Source organism: Panthera tigris, chromosome D3 (genome assembly GCF_018350195.1).
Source record: "Panthera tigris isolate Pti1 chromosome D3, P.tigris_Pti1_mat1.1, whole genome shotgun sequence".
In the NCBI taxonomy this organism is placed as follows: domain Eukaryota; kingdom Metazoa; phylum Chordata; class Mammalia; order Carnivora; family Felidae; genus Panthera; species Panthera tigris.
The window spans coordinates 35,596,125-35,613,948 of record NC_056671.1 but is presented as its reverse complement, the minus strand read 5'-3'; the positions used below and the strand labels follow the sequence as shown (position 1 = coordinate 35,613,948).

General features: G+C 47.5%; 1 protein-coding gene across 4 annotated transcripts in view; it reads left to right on the top strand.

The window, feature by feature from the left end:
• Nucleotides 1-646: 646 nt before the first annotated feature.
• MTCL1 (microtubule crosslinking factor 1) overlaps nt 647-17,824 on the top strand; it is a 128,944-nt gene continuing 111,766 nt past the window's right edge. For all 4 annotated transcript variants that reach the window (XM_042961516.1, XM_042961515.1, XM_042961513.1 and 1 more), the window contains exons 1-3: nt 647-2,146; nt 11,406-11,630; nt 13,035-13,193. In XM_042961516.1, coding sequence (XP_042817450.1) covers nt 1,076-2,146; nt 11,406-11,630; nt 13,035-13,193 — 1,455 coding nt within the window. In that variant the 5' untranslated portion in view covers nt 647-1,075. The remainder of the gene's footprint in view (nt 2,147-11,405; nt 11,631-13,034; nt 13,194-17,824) is intronic.

The following is a 17,824-nucleotide window of genomic DNA, read 5'->3' as shown; positions in this document are numbered from 1 at the left end:
TATGGAGTGTCTAACAGCGCCTGGCTCGCGGCCGGAACTATAAATGTGAGTTCCCTTTCTGACCCCAAGCTTGGCGAGCTGCTTCTCCTATTTCTATGGCAGCTCCTCCTTCTCCGAGCTCCGGAGGCCACAGGGGGTGCCAACTGTAGAGCACGGTGCCCGCTTTGACGCGATAGCTGCATAGGGTACCAGCAGTCCTTAGAGGAGTGTGGGGACTACGCGCACAGATGTGAGAAGACAGCGGGGACGGAACTAGGAGAACCTAGGAGGCAAGGGTTGGATGGAGGGGCCCGTGGGGGCCGTTGGTCAACAACAGGGGGGGGCTGGGACCCCACTGCACACACCACCCAGGGGGCCACTCACGTCTCCCGGACATCCAGTCTCCCGCAAGTGGCCAGTGTCCGCCTCTCTGCCACCCCACTTCACCCTTGCTACTTCCTTCCCTCCCCAGCTCTCGGCACTGTCCTCGGAGCCTCAAAAAGCAAGGAGGGTCCCAGGGCGAAGAACGCTGGGGGCCGCGTCGGGCGCGCGAGCCCGCGGAGCTCAGGCCCCGCCCCCCTGCCCTCCAGCCCCCACCCCCGCCGCCGGCTGGCGGGAGGAGGGACATGCGCACGCGGTGGCTGGGCGCAGGGCGCCGGGAGGCGGGGGAGCGCGCGTGCAGTTCCTCCCCACCCGAGCTGGCGGGCGCTGCGGGGAGCTGGGCGGCCGTGGGCGGGGAACCCGACGCGGGAGCGGGGAGCGCGCCGCCAGCGGACTAGTGCCGGTGTGCGGACCCGCGAGCCCGGAGCGCAGCGACTAGGGATGCGAGCGGCGGGGAGCCGCCGCGCCGTTGTGCCGGGTGAACTCGAGCGGCAGTGACCTCAGCGAGGGGAGAGCGGGACGACGGCGGCCGCCAGCCCCGCTGGGATCCTGGGGGCCAGGGGTGCGCGGGGAACGGCGGAGGCGCGAGAGCGCGGGGCGCAGACCGGGCGGGGCTGGGGACAGTGATGAGCGGGCGCGCGGGGAGGCTGCACGCCGCCGCCGCCGCCCGGAGCATTTGCCGCCCGAGCTGCTGCTCGCGGCCCGGGACCCGGCCATGGAGACGCTGAACGGCCTCGCGGGCGGCGGCACCCCGGAGGCGAAGCCGCTGCCGCCCGGCCAGCACCACCGCCACCATCACCTCCACCCGCTGGCCGAGCGTAGGCGGTTGCACCGCGCGCCCTCGCCTGCCAGACCCTTCCTCAAGGATCTGCACGGCCGGACCCCGGCGTCCAGCCCGGCCCTGGCCGCCCCCTCCTCGGGCCGAGCCCAGGCGCCCGCCGCCCCACGCTCGCCCAGCCTCGCGGGCAAAGCGCCGCCCTCGCCAGGAACCCTGGCCGCGCCCGGCCGCCTCTCTCGGCGCAGCGGCGGCGCCCCTGGCGCGAAGGACAAGCCGCCGCCGGGAGCCGGGGCCAGGGCAGCGGGCGGCGCCAAGGCCGCTCTGGGCCCCAGGAGGGTGGCGCGCACGGCGCCCGGGGAGCTGCTGCCCCGGGCAGGGAGGCCGCCGCCGCCGCCCGGGACCGAGCCGCTGTCCGCCGCTGCCAAGGGCCGCAAAGCCAAACGCGGCTCCGGGGCGCCCCCCGCCCGTGCCGCCGGGCCGCCGGTCCCCGCCGCCCCGATCCCCGCCGTGATCCTCGCCGTGACCTCCGCGGCCGGCTCCCCGGCTCCAGGCTCGCGCATCAGCCACACGGACAGCAGCTCCGACCTCTCCGACTGCCCCTCCGAACCCCTGTCCGACGAGCAGCGCCTGCTCCCCGCCGCCAGCAGCGACGCCGAGTCTGGCACGGGCTCCAGCGACCGGGAACCGCTGCGAGGAGCCCCTACGACGAGCCCCGCGGCTCGGGGGGCGCCTCCCGGCAGCCCCGAGCCCCCCGCGCTCCTTGCCGCGCCTCCCGCCGCCGGCGCCTGCCTCGGGGGTCGGAGCAGCCCGGGCGGAGTCCCCGCGGGGTCCCTGGGAACTGCTGTGGCGGAGGATGCCGGGGGACGCGCGCCGTTCGAGCGAACGGTCCCCGGGATCCCCAAGGACCCCGGTCTTGGCGAGCAGACCCGACTGATCCCGGCGGCCGCGGTGGAGGAGGAGCTGCTGCGGGAGATCGAGGAGCTGCGCTCGGAGAACGACTATCTCAAGGTGAGCAGCCGGCTCCGCCGCGGGTGTCCCGGAGGCCACCCCGAAAGGTCTGGGTGCGGGCGGGGACCCGCGAGCCCTGCCTGCCCGGTCCTGACAAGCCCGTTCTCTCTTCTGCCCTTCACTTTCCCGCCCCCGCACACACTGGGCATTGGAAACTTAAGCTAAAACTTCTGGAAGGAGCAGCAAGACCTGTGGGTCCGGGCGGGTTCCCACCCCACTTAGGTTCCCACCCCACTTAGCTTTTCTTGTTTCTTGAAGTCTTGCTTCTTCCTGCTGACGTCTTTGCCTCTGTTGATGTGCCGGGAGAGAGGTGGCCAGAATCACATTTTGGATACACAGCCGACCCTCCGTGGGGCCCAAACATGCACACCCTCACCTGTGGGATCTGGCTACTCCTAGCCAAGGAGCTCTGGTCCCAGCCTAGGGCAGGTGCGTGTAGGTTCTGGAGCCTGCCGTGGGCCAGGCTGCGGATGTGCCAGATGCTTTTCCTGCGTTTACAGAACGTGAGACCCCCTCTATTTTCTCGGAGGGGGATGCTCCCAGTGTTTCGGTGATACACCTTAAGTTCAGGGACCCCATGAAGGTGGCCTGTGTCAAGGGACAAGGAGTTGGCAGGTTTGGCCTGCCTGTCCTTTGTAGGCGTCCACAAGCTGGTGTTTTGTGTCAGGAGAGACTGCTTGATTTCCCCCAGCACTCCAGCACTTTTGAGGGAATTGCCAACCTCTGCCCCCCTACCTCTGAGGATTTTTCCTAAGGGCCTGCTATCTAGCAATGGCCTTTTGGTCTTGTTAGCTTTGGGGCACTCGATCTGACTTCCATCTTTTCTCCCAAGAGGAGGTCAGGTTGGTCCTGCAGAACAGAGGACTTACAGTGTTGGGGGAAGGGGGTTCAAGACAGTTGAAGTGACTTGAGAGAAAATAAGGGGGGTAGTACGGGGGGCAACTGTTTTAATTTACTGTAGTGCTCAAGTTAGTGAATAACTACAGCGGTACCAATCTTTTCACGTTTCTGTTAAGATGATAACATATATCTCCCAAACCAGTGGATGTCCCTCCTTCATCTGGGTGATGTGACTTGTACTTTTTCTCAGCAAACACTGAATGTATCCAGATGAGGCCCAGGCTTTGGCCAGTGGGACCAAGGGCATGCCCTTTTAAGGTGGTTAAGTGTGAAGTTCAGACTGCTGACAGAATAGTATTCTGAACCTAAACTTCTTATCAGGAGCTGCTCTCCCCAAAAGAGCCCAGCCGTTGTTTTGTCTGCAAAGATGTGGCAGTGAGGCAGAGGAGAGGTGAGACCAGATTGGGAGTTGGGAGTAAGATGTTTCAAGTAGTACATTTGCCTGTGTCACCCACTCTTACATAATAGACAACAGAACGATTTTCAAAGGTGCTGAAGAGAAAGGGCAGTGATAGCGTATGTGACTCCATTTTGAAATCGCCGCTTTTGTAAACCTTCAGCAAATGTAAACTCCCTAAGGGCCAGAAAGATTACCTTGTTCGGTTATAGCTCCAGCTCTCAGCATGATCCCAGACCCCCAGTGTTTCTGATTAAATGGTGTTTATCCAAATCACGACCTGCTAAGCGACAGAAAATTGAGGGTTTCGTAAAACATGTTTCTCATCGCATCTTTGATCTTCAGGTAGGCAACAGTCATTTTAGAGTTCATTCTGAGGTGACTGTTTATTTGCTTTATCTTTTCACGTGGGTAGAGCCTCTGTGAATGAAATAGGTGTCTGACCCTGGAGTCTGATGTGGTATATTTGATATTTCAGTGATTCTTCACAACAACATAGGGTATAATTGTTGTTATATTTGTCATAACCCCAGTTTCACAGACAAGGATGCTGAGAACCCGGAAAACTTAAATGACCAGCCCAAGGCCATCCAGCTAGGAGGTACAGCTTCTATTTCCCCCGCCCCCGGAGCCTTTGCTGTTTTCACTGCACCAGGCTGCATCCCTGTTCCCAGCAAGCCTGCTTTTCTCAGCGTATACTGCTTGCTTTTGAGTTGTTTTATTAGCTTGAAATGTTCCCAATGTTTAGCTTTCCTAGGGGGCCTCTTTTCATTTTAGGCGAAAGGGCCATAATGAACCCCTCTCCACTAGCCAGTGTACAGATGGTCATATAAATCCCACTGACAGTGTTTAATTTGTGGGAAATGTTCAGTTGCTGTTTCCTGTGGAGAAAGTGTCACGGCCAACCGTTTACTCTGCCTGAGTGCATCTCCCAGCCTTTCCCCTGTCGGCAGGAGAGGGCAGGAGGTAGAGGAGCTCTGAAAGAGGCTGGGAAACCAGAAGTATGCTCACAAATATACGTGTGAGTTATGTGTTTCGTTATCCAGAAGCTAAGTTACAATTGTTCAATTTGGGAGAAAACACAGCAATCCTGGCAGACTTCTCTAGAGGTCAGTGAGCGTGCCCACTTGTGCACAATGGGGCTGTGAGCACAAGTGACCTCAGGAGGCAGAGGCAGGAGGCTTGCCTTGGCACAGGGCAAGTTTCTAAATTGAAACTTACCTTTGGTTGCTTTGGTTGCTTTTTTTCTCACAGTAGATCAATGTGCATCCTTGATCTGCTTTCTTAGAGAATGTGGTACAGAGCTCTTGTGATTAGACAGAGCATTCTTCTATTCAAATGTTACCTACCAAGAAGAGACTTGGCCCGGGCACTTTACGTTGGTATATCCTGGAGGACTGTGACCATGATAAGTGCCACATTCTTTCCCAAGTCAGTTCTGTCACCATTACTGCACAAGACTGTCACACTTCCTGAGCTAGCATGACCAAAGGGTAATCAAGCAGAATCATCAGGCCTGCGAAACCATAGGCGGATGTCTTACTGATGGAGACCTTCAAGTGGAATTCTCTTGGTTTTTAGCCACTCTGCTGTATCTTTTTAAATAGATGTCAACAGAGAAGTACATACCTTCGGTTGTGCAGTGTGGAGCTGCTTGGGGCGTCCCTGGCCCTGCTATCTCTTCTTCATCAGAGGGCACCAAGTTGACTAAATGAAAAATGCACAACTACTCAATCCAGGTGGCTGGCTTTTTGCGTGAAAACACAGGCAGGAAAGCAGTCTTGTCCCTTTACTCCCGATGAACTTAGATATATTTGGAAGTCTTCAGAAATTCAGGTGAGAGGTTGAATTCGGTTGTCCAAAGGCCTTTGCTCCTTTTTCAGACTGAACCCAGGCATGTTTCTCGGTGCTGAGAGCATCCACAAAACGCGGCTGGTGTGTTCCTGCCTGCCCACCTGCCTGCCACCGCCGTGTTTTGCCCAAGTGCTCTGAGATAATCGGACCAGCCTTAGTGCTCATTGTGAACATACTAATTATGTTCTCTGTTTCCACAGGGTTTTCAGGAGAATTTAATCAGTTGAATTTATTGACCTATTTTGAAAATGTTTTTCTTTTTTTTTAAATTTTTTAAAAGTTTATTTTTGAGAGAGAGAGAGAGACAGACAGACAGACAGACTGCGAGCGGGGGAGGGGCAGAGAGAAAGGGAGACACAGAATCTGAAACAGGCTCTAGGCTCTGAGCTGTCAGCACAGAGCCGGAGGCAGGACTTGAACCCAGGAACCGTGAGATCAGGACCTGAGCCAGAGTTGGACCGTTAACCGACTGAGCCACCCAGGTGCCCCCCAAAACGCTTTTGGAATTACTGGTGATGGGCTCACAATGTCCCTTCCGCATGTGCCCAAATAGTGTTCTCCAAAAGTGCCAGTTCCCTGCAGGATGGATGCAGGTGGGGCTGGGGGGAAGGGTTGCTTATTTTTGCCCTGCTTTCTCTGTTATTCCCTAAGAATTATTTCTGGTTAAAACAGAAGTCACTGCTAGCTACCAGGGCAAGCAACATCCGATCCTTTGAAAGGAGTGATTCCCTAAAGGAGATGATTGGTAAGGTCATTTTTTATTTTATAGGTTGCAGTGTATCACCCCTGATCCAGACTTACCAGCCTGTTTCTTACCGGAAGTAGTCTTTTGAGTTCCAAGCTCTGAAATGGTTTTGTTAAATTGGGCTGCTTGGATTCCAGGTGCTCGGCATGGCCCAGAAGGGAGACACTCACAGGCAAGAATAACACAGTTCTGAACAGCTAAAGTGTTGAGCTCCTCCTCTCCCTTTCTTTTGGAAGGGTTAAAGTGGACAGTGTTCCTATTCTTTCCTGACATTCCCCTTTCCACGCCCATTCTTTATTCAGCCTGCGAAAGAGCGGCTGTAATAATCTTAGGTGGCAAGATAATGTAGACCAGGACAAACAGAGCCCATCAGCTGCTGGGTGAACTGTCACTTGGTAAACAATGGTAGCGGCCCCTGTGCCTTCTTAGCTACAGCTGGGACTGTGCAGAGAACATTTTCATTGTCCAGAGGGAAATGAGGTGGATTATTTGTATATTACAACAGACAATAGTTTCTGTCTGCAACTCCCAGAAGATGGAATTATTTCAACAGTAGCCAGACGACTGCTCCCCCTTGCCAAATTGGGTCTGTTTAAAGAAACGTTATTAAAATATTAATGTAGAACTAGTTATTGATTTCGGGTTGCTTAAAGGAGGTTATTATTTGAATAAAACTATCAGTATGATCAAGAGTTTGCATCCCTTAAGTTCAGATACGGTGCATTCAGTATCCACTGTGTTTTTAGTTTTTATTTGTGGGTAAAACTGTTTTCATTGGTGCATTCAGTATCCACTGTGTTTTTAGTTTTTATTTGTGGGTAAAACTGTTTTCATTGAAATGTGTGTCATTTAATCTTGGTTTACTCTAGTGCACACATGGTGCCTCATTATTTCTCTAATTTGATGTATATAATAAGGCTCGATCTGTTATCTGCAGGCAAAGGGGAGTAGTTGGGGAGCTTTGCTTGACTTCAAGATTCCATTTTATATATGAAATTTGAAAAATAGATTTAATTAAAAGTAAATTAGCTTTTTAGTGAGGTATGCAACAGACCTGATGTTAATTCAATATAAAACTTGATTAAGGGCAAGTTTTTTCTTAGTTTCTGTATATAAAAAAACAACAGCAATTTTCTACTTTTACTTACTCTGTCTAAATTATATTTGCCAGAAACATTATATGTTCTGCTTGATTTGGTTTTCTTAAACATTTAAATGGCAGACATTTTTAAGGTTCTGTAATACAATGTATTCTAAATTAGGGCATGCTGTCAGAAAATTAATGTAATGGTAGCTTGAAAATCACTATCCATCATGACCCTAATCTGAATAATCACAGTTTTTGCTTTTCAAATGTCTGCTGCCAGCTTACATGGTTTATAATTTGCTTTTCTTGTAACTTCTTTTCACTGAACCTGAAAACTGCTTTTTTTTCAAGGCGCTGTGAAAAGAGTTGAAACACTGGCCTTGGTCCCATCTCTGCAATAGACTAGTGTTGAAAAGCCATTTAAATGTTTAGAATCTCAATTTCCTCATTTTTAAAATGGGAGTATTAATATCTTTGCTGCACATTGCAGTGTTTTTTTCTTTCTTTTTTTTTTTTTTGAGGACCAATTGAGATAATGGATATACTCACACATTGACAATTGTTAAGATCTAAAAATGTTAGTTTGCTTTATTATTTCACATCTATGGCAGGTTTTTTAAAGTATGACTTAAAGCGTATTATTGTTCCATTTGTCCCGGTTGTTGCAAATAATTTATAGTATTTACTGGAAAGAGCATGTGGGCTTGCAGTATAGCTTCTATTTGTTAGCTATGAGGCTTTGGACAGATTTACCAGCATGAGTTTGCTCTCCTTGTCTATGAAATGGGGTAATATGTTCCTGGCAGGTTTAGTAATGAAGGGAAAATACTGAAAAAAGGATGTCTTATGTTCTACGAATATTTATTTAGATAACATATGAGTTATAAAAGCAATGATTCAAATACATGCAATTATGGTCTCTCCCTAATTTTCTTTTCAGTGCAACTAATGTTGGTGATTATTTATGCCAAAAAATGTTAGCTGTTTACATCTGGAGTAATGAATGATTTGGAGGTGTGGGTTCATCTAGCCCCTAAATACTGTTTGTTTGTTTGTTTGTTTTAGCTTGTAGTGGTTGTTTACACATCTATGTGACATCCAGCATTTGATATTAGGGTCGATGAGGGTCCTCTCCGGTACAAAATTTGAAGACTAGAGAACATTTTTATCCCTGGAAGTTGTATCTTATGTTTTCTTATGGCTGTATCACACTTTGAACACTTTTGTTTGAGTAACAGGTAATTCCAGGCATTAATGACTTTGGCTTTTATACATAAGCTTTCTAGAAGGAAACATGATCACAGACACTTCCTTCCATGAACAGAATGGCCACAGTTACTGAATATTTGTATGCATGCATGTACATGTTGTGATTATTGCTTATCTTGAACTGTTTTTTTACTAGTTACCCAAAAGGAAAAAACAATTTCCTTTTAACTGTACTCAGACACAAGTGTGGAGAATAGGCTCTTTCTGAAAGTCAGATTTATCATATACATGGTGAAACCTGAGGAAAACTTGACCTTGATTTTGAAGATTCAGGACCAGTCACCTAATCTTTACTAGAAGATTGACATCCATAAGGCCTGTTTTAAAGCTTGCAGTCTGCAGTTGGTCTCCCCTAGCATGGGTCGGGTCAAGGGCAAGGCTCCCACACAGCGGCATCACAGCCTCAGCGTAGGGATTGGGCGTCAGTCTGCCAACTTCTTTGCTAGAGGTTGGCAAGGACCTTCCCTAAAGACCTGTGTTCTCCAGTTCCCCGAGGAGCCCAGCCTGTCCATTCCATTCATATATGTAGATCAACTGACTGGCTTCCATGCTTGGTCCATGAGCTCCTAGTCCCAGCAAATTTTCTGACGAGGAACGAGACTTACGGGAAGAGATCTCCATGAAGGAAAAAAGAACATAAAAAAAAAAAAAAAAACTTGCTTATACTTCACAACATTTTCAATGTTAATATTTACCTTTTTTAAGGCACACTAGAGCATCCTATGTTTTTAGTGGGGTTGTGACTGTTGCTATAGAAATTTTGTAAGAACACTCAGAAGCAGAGAAGAAAAGACATTTTATTCATGTGACCACTGGGAAGTGGCAAAGCTTTCTTCTTTAACATCCGTTCTTCTTGGTAGCCCATTCAGACAAGCTCCATTTGGAGTCATAGTCAGTTGAGTAAGTCATTGTCTTAGTTAGGGTAGTGTGGGCAGATTAGGGAGAATCTACAGACTGAGGTTTGCGGGTATGAGATACCACACCTGTGCTCCTTCCAGTAGACGGCTTCGTATGATCGAGGTTGCCTGGACAGCTGTCTTTACCCCGTCTGTGCCAATTTGTGTTTTTCCATACAGATTCCCAATTTATTTGTTACACTTACACTTAATCTTTTCCAGGATAAATTACTCTTCAGGAGATTCCCTTCTGGTCAATTTCTTGTCTACCTGAGGCTTTGATGTTGGGAAACTCTTGTTCTTTATTATAAGTAAATCTGTGCTTTTAAGAACAAATGCAGGATTAGCGAGGGTAGAGAGAATCCAGAAACAAACTGAATAGTAGGACAAGACCTGACAACTTAAGGTGTCTGTGTCACGGAGAGTTTTTTTCCTTGACCCTCAGTGTTAATTGAACAAAACAAATGGGAAGGACTGAGTGTATCCTAGTCTGGAGGCATTTAAACCATCAGTTACCAAACTAATCAAGAAAATTCCTAGAATGTTTTTCTTAATCTCCCACCCTCCAAATTACTCCTCGTTAAAATCTTTTGTAATATTTCAATAGAATTTCTGTCTCGCATATTGCAGCTACATCTGTGGGTCTGGGAAAAATTTTTCGTGATTCAGTTACAAGACTGGAACGACACAAGGGTGCATTTAAGTTAGATTTTGGTCATCTTTACAATTTGGTCTTTGTAGGTATTGACCGATGTTTATGTGTGTTCTTCCCACAAATACTTATTGAAGGCCTGCTGCGTGGCTCACACTACTCTGGGCGCTGTGAATGCAGAGGAACAGACACACAAGGGGTCTGCCCTCCCAGAGCTTACATTTCAGTATGGGCGACAGACAGGAATAGGAAGAAGCACAAATAACTTTTAGCCAGTGGTGGTAAGAGATGGAGAGAAAATAGGGAAGGCAAGGGATTAGAGACCTGGTGGGGATGGGTGGTCAGGGAAGGCACTGTGTGTGCACCTTCTGGCTTATGTGATGGTGAGCTCTGTAAAAGCTGGGGAGGAACAGAGAGGGCCAGGAGTCCTGGCCCTATGAGACCAGCAGTGTGGCAGGGAAGAAGGAGGCAGCTCAGAGGCCTTGGGGAGGACATTTCTCAGCGCAGCGGGAATCCCCCTGGGGGCTTTGAGGGGTATGGTCTGAGTTCCGTAGTAGAGGAAACTCCGGGTGGAGAATGGGCTAAAGGGGAGGCAGGGAGCCCCGCACAACTTGTCTATGTGTGCAGCTGCTCCCTTGGGAGGGATGAAGGCAGGGACTAGCAGCGGTATGCAGCCATCACAGGTAAGAGAGCGCCCTGCAGGTTTGTGGCTGTGTTGGACTGAGAGCACGGGAATGACTGTGGAATGGGAGGGAAAGAGGAGGGCCAGAAACCACTCCTGGGTTTCTCCTGAACCTTCATGCTGAAGGTCCTGAACGTCCTGGCGTCTTCATGCTGGTGCCAGAATCAAGTGGAGATAGGAAATAAAGCCCAGGTGGATGGAAAAACACCACCCCAGCGTGTATTTGACATCATGCAAAAGGTTGTATCTTTGAAATTGAGTCACATAGTCAGTGCTGAGATTTGTATGGTGGTACAGAGTTTTTAGAGACATTTGCAGGTATGTTATAATTCCAGGGCATTTCCGTTTTACGACCCCACTAAAGTTTATGTCCTTTGAAGGCGGGCTCTGTCCAACTCCTCTTGACACCTAGATTGTGTCTTAAACATACAAGTTTAGGTCAATGTTTGGTGTGAATCTAAAGGTTTAGTTATCTGCAGAGCCGATTTCATTTATGATTCTGATTATGTAAGAAAATATGAGGAGGGGAATAAAGGCTGGCAGGCTGCAGTGAATAATCCATCCTGGTTTTTAGCTTCTGGATCCATGAGATTTGAATAGACATCTGAGGATATTGTCTTGTGTGACCATTTCCAGAGGTCCTGTCACACAGGTGTGGCCATAAGCCGGTGGGTGAGTGTACAGGTGGTTAATATTTAGTATTGCTGAGCAGGGGGACGCAGGAGACACCATCCTTTTTCTGGTGGCTTATGAGTCAACTCCATCTGGCTTGTGTAGGATGAATTGGACGAACTCCGTGCTGAGATGGAAGAGATGAGAGACAGTTACCTAGAGGAAGATGTTTACCAGCTGCAGGAGCTTCGGCGAGAGCTGGACCGTGCTAATAAAAACTGCCGAATCCTGCAGTACCGCCTCAGGAAAGCAGAGCAGAAGAGTCTGAAAGTGGCTGAGACTGGTCAGGTGGATGGCGAGCTCATCCGGAGTCTGGAGCAGGATTTAAAGGTGAGTGAGCTGATCAGGGTTGAAGGGCGGCTTATTCCCAGAAAGGGCTGCAGGGGTAGGGGAGGGGCAGGATCACAGATCTGAGACTGCAGCCCTCGGCCCCACTCACACAGGGTCCTGATGTTCCGGTGGTGTTGCTCTCTCAACAGATTCCAGCATAAACATTCTTCCTTCCCCTTATGGCTTATAGGGTATGTGTAGTCATATGGCTTTGACAGGCCAAGATTTAAACCTGCCATATGGACTGGAATCTCAAAACGTAAGGGAAAGAAGTCATAGTAAGGGATCTACGATTAAAAAAAAAAAATGAAAGAATTGATATCTGCCACTTAGCCTGACAGTTGTGTAGAATTATTCAGAAACGCCTTCTTAAAATTTGGAATATTTAAAAAATCTATTGGTTATCAATTCAGTGATGGTCAAAGGCCACTCATAAAGGTTGACTATAATCACTTAACATTTTTATTGTTACTTAAGTTTCTAGAATGCAGAAACCTGAAATGACCATAACCCAGGTGTAGAGGTTTGATTTCACCGAAGGAGAGAGAGGATCATAACTAATCGTCTAAAGCTAATTGTCTAAGGTGTTTTTGAGAAGCACTGGCAGAAGTGGGAATGAGGTGAAGAAATTCCAGACTTTCTACCATTTGCTCTCTCCATGGGTAGCGTGGCTTCTCCTGTGCCGTGATTATCAAATCATTTATCAAGAGGTGAATAATGCATAATGTCCTCCTCATTATGGGAGCACTTATGAAATCTCATTTCGCCTTTCATTATGATAACAGGAAAAGAATCTTTGTAATTCTATCAAATCTATAAACCCCTAGCAAAATGTCATTCAGTGGGATGTAAGGGTGATTTATATTTCTTTTGCAAAATCTTTCCTTGTTTCCTTTTAGAAGGTTAAAAATGTTTAACTGCTTCTAACATTCAGATATTTTACTACTGTAGACAATTTAAAACTTGACCATATCATTTTACAGGATTATTTTGATTTTTTTTTTTTAAAGCAGGTGGGTTTAGTATTATCTTAGGGAACAGAACTATTGATTGGTTGGTTGGTTGGTTGATTATTGTTATTGTTATTATTGTTTCTAATTTATCATTAAAGCATGTGTGCCTGGGCAGAACTGGCATTCTTGGTGATACTCTGTAAGGAGGTAGGGCTATTCACAGTAGCCTTTTAATCCAGATAAAAAGGTTGTATCCTTGCTCATAATGTGGATTTCATGTTTGAAACTAATACCTCCTCCTTTAAAGAGAGGCTTGTTAATATTGCCAGGGTCTTTGCCCTTTACTGTGATATCATATCACGTAATGATTCTGCCTCAAAAGTTGTTCGAATGTGCCTGTAGCACGCAGAAAGCTTCCCGTTCTGATGACTATCTCTGTTGGTTGATACAGGTAGCCAAAGATGTATCTGTTAGATTGCACCACGAACTTGAAACCGTGGAGGAAAAGCGTGCGAAAGCTGAAGATGAAAACGAAAGTCTCCGACAGCAGATGATTGAAGTGGAAATATCCAAGCAGGCCCTCCAAAATGAGCTGGAGAGACTGAAAGAGGTAATCCCAAAATGTATGGGGATTTCTTTCTTGGGTTTAACTGTTGGGGGTTTTGGGACTCCAGGTGTCCCATTTGGTGAACTATGGTTTATTAGTATGGCCCAGAAACTAAGAATGGTTTTTACATTTTTCATAGCCTTATAAAACAACAACAACCACACAAAAATAAACCCAACAAAGCAGGGAAGACTGTGACAAAGACAATATGTTGTTTGCAAAGCCTGAAATATTTGCTGTCTGGCCCGCTACAGAAAAGACTTGGTGAACCGTGGTCTAAAGCTATTTTTTTTTTTTTATAATTTCCATTCAGATGAGCTGGCCATTAATTCCTCTTATGGGCCCAAATGGAGTATATTATTACTAGAATACAAAATTAAGCAGTAGCTTTTTTCTTGAGTCTTCTTTTCCAATGAGCTGGAAAATATGTTATGGTTCTCTACTAAACCTATGTAAACAGATAATAGGTGTATGCCCCCTATAGCTATTATTCAGCCAATATGATTTAAGTATAGGTTTTTCTTTTCTTTTTATTTTAGGGAGTGAATGTATTCTCGCACAGCGATCTAGAAAATGAGTGTGTGTGTGTGTGTGTGTGTGTGTGTGTGTATTTCCTTTGCATACAGTACTGCAAATCCTGTTTTGTTGTTGGCTTCCATTATAAGGAAGTCCACAAAATCATTCCTCATCCATCCAGGCATGCGTCTGCCCACACTTAATTCAGTCTCTGTACCAGGCCCTGGGGATGCAGCTAGGATTATGGCAGCACAGCCTCTGTTACCGAGATGTTTACGGTTCAACTTGACATGTGGATATTTCTACTTCCCCGCCCCCATCCCCTCACAGCCAGTCAGGTGCCCTGCTGTTCCTTGAGTCTGGGAGTGAGGGATGGTAGCCAACATTCTTTTTCCAGGGATCCATACCCCTGGGACTCAGTCCCTCACCTTGAGGTCTCTGCTGACATCTCACCTCAGCCACCTTCCCCTCCACACTTGCATATTCAAGTTGCCCCTGCCTCCGCCCTGGCCGTCCTGATCCGTCTTCCCATCTGACACATTATGGATTTTGGTCAATTACTTGTATGTTGTCAGCACTTGTCTGAAAATGCCACGGGTTTTATTTCTTTGTTGCCTTCACTAATGTGCCTCCAGAACTTAAGCTGTGTGGGAAGAGGATTTGTCTGGGTAGTTCACTGTGGGGTCCCTGTGCCTAGAACAGTGCCTGGCACTTAGGCGGTGGTGGCATCAGGGAATCACAGGGTGGGGGAGTGAATGAAGGGCAAAAACGTGGAGCTGTGGTGACCACAGCTTGCCTAGGGACACAGTGAGCTTCACAGCGGAGGAGGTAGAGTCTGAGAATGTTCTTTCTTCATGGGTAACCCTTGCTCCTTAACTTTCACATACACTTACCCCTGTGACTGGGGGAATTTCTCCTCTCCTTGTGGGTCTTTTTACCTCTACTAGTAATTTACTTCTTTCTTTCTACTTTTTCTTTTTTTTCAAGTTTATTTATTTTTTTTTTCAACGTTTTTTATTTATTTTTGGGACAGAGAGAGACAGAGCATGAACGGGGGAGGGGCAGAGAGAGAGGGAGACACAGAATCGGAAACAGGCTCCAGGCTCCGAGCCATCAGCCCAGAGCCTGACGCGGGGCTCGAACTCACGGACTGCGAGATCGTGACCTGGCTGAAGTCGGACGCTTAACCAACTGCGCCACCCAGGCGCCCCACAAGTTTATTTATTTTTGAGAGAGAGTGCACATGTGAGCAGCGGAGGGGTAGAAGGGGACAGAGAGAGAGAGAGAGAGAGAGAGAGAGAATCCCAAGCAAACTCCACGCTGTCGGTGCAGAGCCTGATGACGGACTTGATCCCACAAACCATGAGATAATGACCTGAGCTGAAATCGAGAGTCCAAGAGGCAGATGCTCAGCTGACTGAGTCACCCAGGCACCCCCTTTCTTTCTCCTTTGACCTAAGTTTGCCGGAAGGTTTGCCATAATGGTTTCTTTTCCCAAAATTTCCAGTTTGAGCCTTACCTTGAGGGTATAGAAAATATCTTAGGAATATATTTTATAAATTTTACATGTGTGTCTGCTTACCTATAAGTATATAAGTTACATATACCCATAAATGAGGAAATAAATATATTTAAAGCAAACAAAGCTGCTCTTGCACACGTCAGTGGATTTGCCCAGGACTTGGCATCAGGTCACAAATAGCTCCTGAGGGAGAAGAAATGATTGCTGACGTTCAAAGCCAGGCAAGGGTGAGGCAAGGATCTTCAGAGACCGTGATGTTGGCTCAGGCTGGATGTATGCAGAGGAGGTGACAGGGCCAGCCTGTCCCTTCCACTGTGGGTTAAAATTACTCACAGAGATTGCTCGATTGGAATGCCATCGGTATTTTACCTCCAAGGTGCAGTCAGCCTGGTACGACTGCATATTTCCACCAGGCTTCTAAACGAACTGTAAGAACTGACAGGAGTCTGAGGAGGGTAGGTGCGGAAGACTGTACTGGAGGTGGTGAACGATGGGACCAGGCGATCCAAGGTTCAGAGGTGGTAGAGGAGGTATGTACTGCAAAGTGCCAGCTGTGGTCTCCAGGAATGGGTTCTTTTTACCGATGCCAGAAAAGAATACGCCATGAGCTTTGCTCCCCGGCGAGGATACTATTTTACTCATCGGAGGTGAGTAAATCTCACCTCCGAAATTTCATAAATGGATAAATCACATTCTGGAAAAAGCAAGGAGAGTTCGTGCGTTTCACGCATCCCTACGTGACAGAAGTAGTTGCAGAGGACTGTGTCCTCCCCCCGCCCCCGCCTCCCTCAACCTCAGAGAACAATGAAATAGCTCATCTCTGTGCCCCTTCTGCTCTGGGGCTGCTGCTGAGGCTTCTCTCTAAAGCTTCAGACTGCCTTTTCAGCTGCCTGGGGGACTTCCCCATGATGGATTGCTCCTCGCACTTCAAACTCAGAGTATCCAGAAACAGACTTGCCACCCTCATCCCCACGTGAATCTCCTCCATCTTTCCCATTTGTACTAACGGTGCCACCGTCCTGTTAGTCACTCGGGCTTAAGCAATGGCACTTCTCCTTAAACCTCTCTTACTGCGCACATTGAGATCACCTGTTTTGTGCTTCAGGCTCTGCTGTTCTGCTTTTGCTGTCTTAGGGAAATTTTTAGACCCTCTGTTCTATCCATGCTTTGGTCTTCTCTCAAGTGACTGTTTGAGGGCTGACCCTATGCAATCAACACATTAAAGGCAGGTACTTCAGTTTCTCCCTTCTCTGTTTTATCTTCTACATTCCCTTAAATCTGACAGTGTGACTCTTTAGCGTGACACAGAGGACCCTTCCTGCTGGGGACCATCCCTGTCTCTCAGCTGGTTTTCCCACTCCACTGCTGTAAACCCTGGAGTGAAATAAAAGGCAGCAGAGCATGGTGAGAAGAATCTGTGCCCTTTGGTCCCTTTTGAACTAACAGAGTGGGTCCTAGAAAAGTCACTCTCTCCATTGATAGATAAGATGATTAAAGAGGGTTGGCAAAACTGAGAACAAACTGAGGGTTGATGGGGGGTGGGAGGGAGGGTGGGTGATGGGTATTGAGGAGGGCACCTTTTGGGATGAGCACTGGGTGTTGTATGGAAACCAATTTGACAATAAATTTCATATATTGAAAAAAAAAGAGGGTTGGCAATGTGAAACCATGAGGAATTGCCCCTTCTGGTTAGCTAGTTTGCTCTCCTGCTTCCTTGTGCTTATTCACATCATGGTCTGTGCACCCAACACCCATATACTCCTCCACTTGTGCAAGCCCGAAACATTTTTGCCTTTTTGGAGAGTATATTTCTTCTAGTACTCAACTCTATGGTGGAACATCTCAACAGGCTGAAAGTAGTTAATCTTAGCTTGGTTTCAGCTTCTTAAAGATTGCCCAAGTGCTTCCTCTGAACAGTATTTCATTCTACCAAAAATTTTTGAATACTTGTTATATGTTATTATATGTTAGACACAGTAATAACTGGCCAAGTTAGTTGGCACTTGCAAGGGACAGGGACATGTTCTAGATCATTCCAGGCAATGAGGATTTTTTTTTTCTTATTGAGGTATAAGTTTATTGGGTATAAGGTATAAGGTATACCCAAGGTATAAGGTATAAGGTATACCTGAGGTATAAGGTATAGGTTTATTGACCTAAAACATGACATTAGTTTCAGGTATATAACATGATGGTTCAATATTTGTGTATATTACAAAGTGATCACCAAAATAACTGGTGATAACATTCATTACTAAACACATGTATAAAATTTTTTTTCCTGTGATGAGAACTTCCAAGATCTACTCTCTTAGCAATTTTCAAATATGCAGTATTGTTAACTATGGTCATTCTGCAGGACAATACATCCCATAACTTATTTATTTTATAACTGGAAGTTTGTATCTTTGGACTGCCTTTGCCTCTTTTAGTCTTCCACCCTAGGGATTGTTGAATGAAGCCACAGAGAACTAACTAGCAGTCAGATTGCTCTCATGGGACATCTTTCAGTACCATTCAGGATATGATATTGATTCTCTGGGTTTGGTTGCGATTTCTTTTGTGCCTAGTAAACGGTTCAGATTTTGTGAATAGG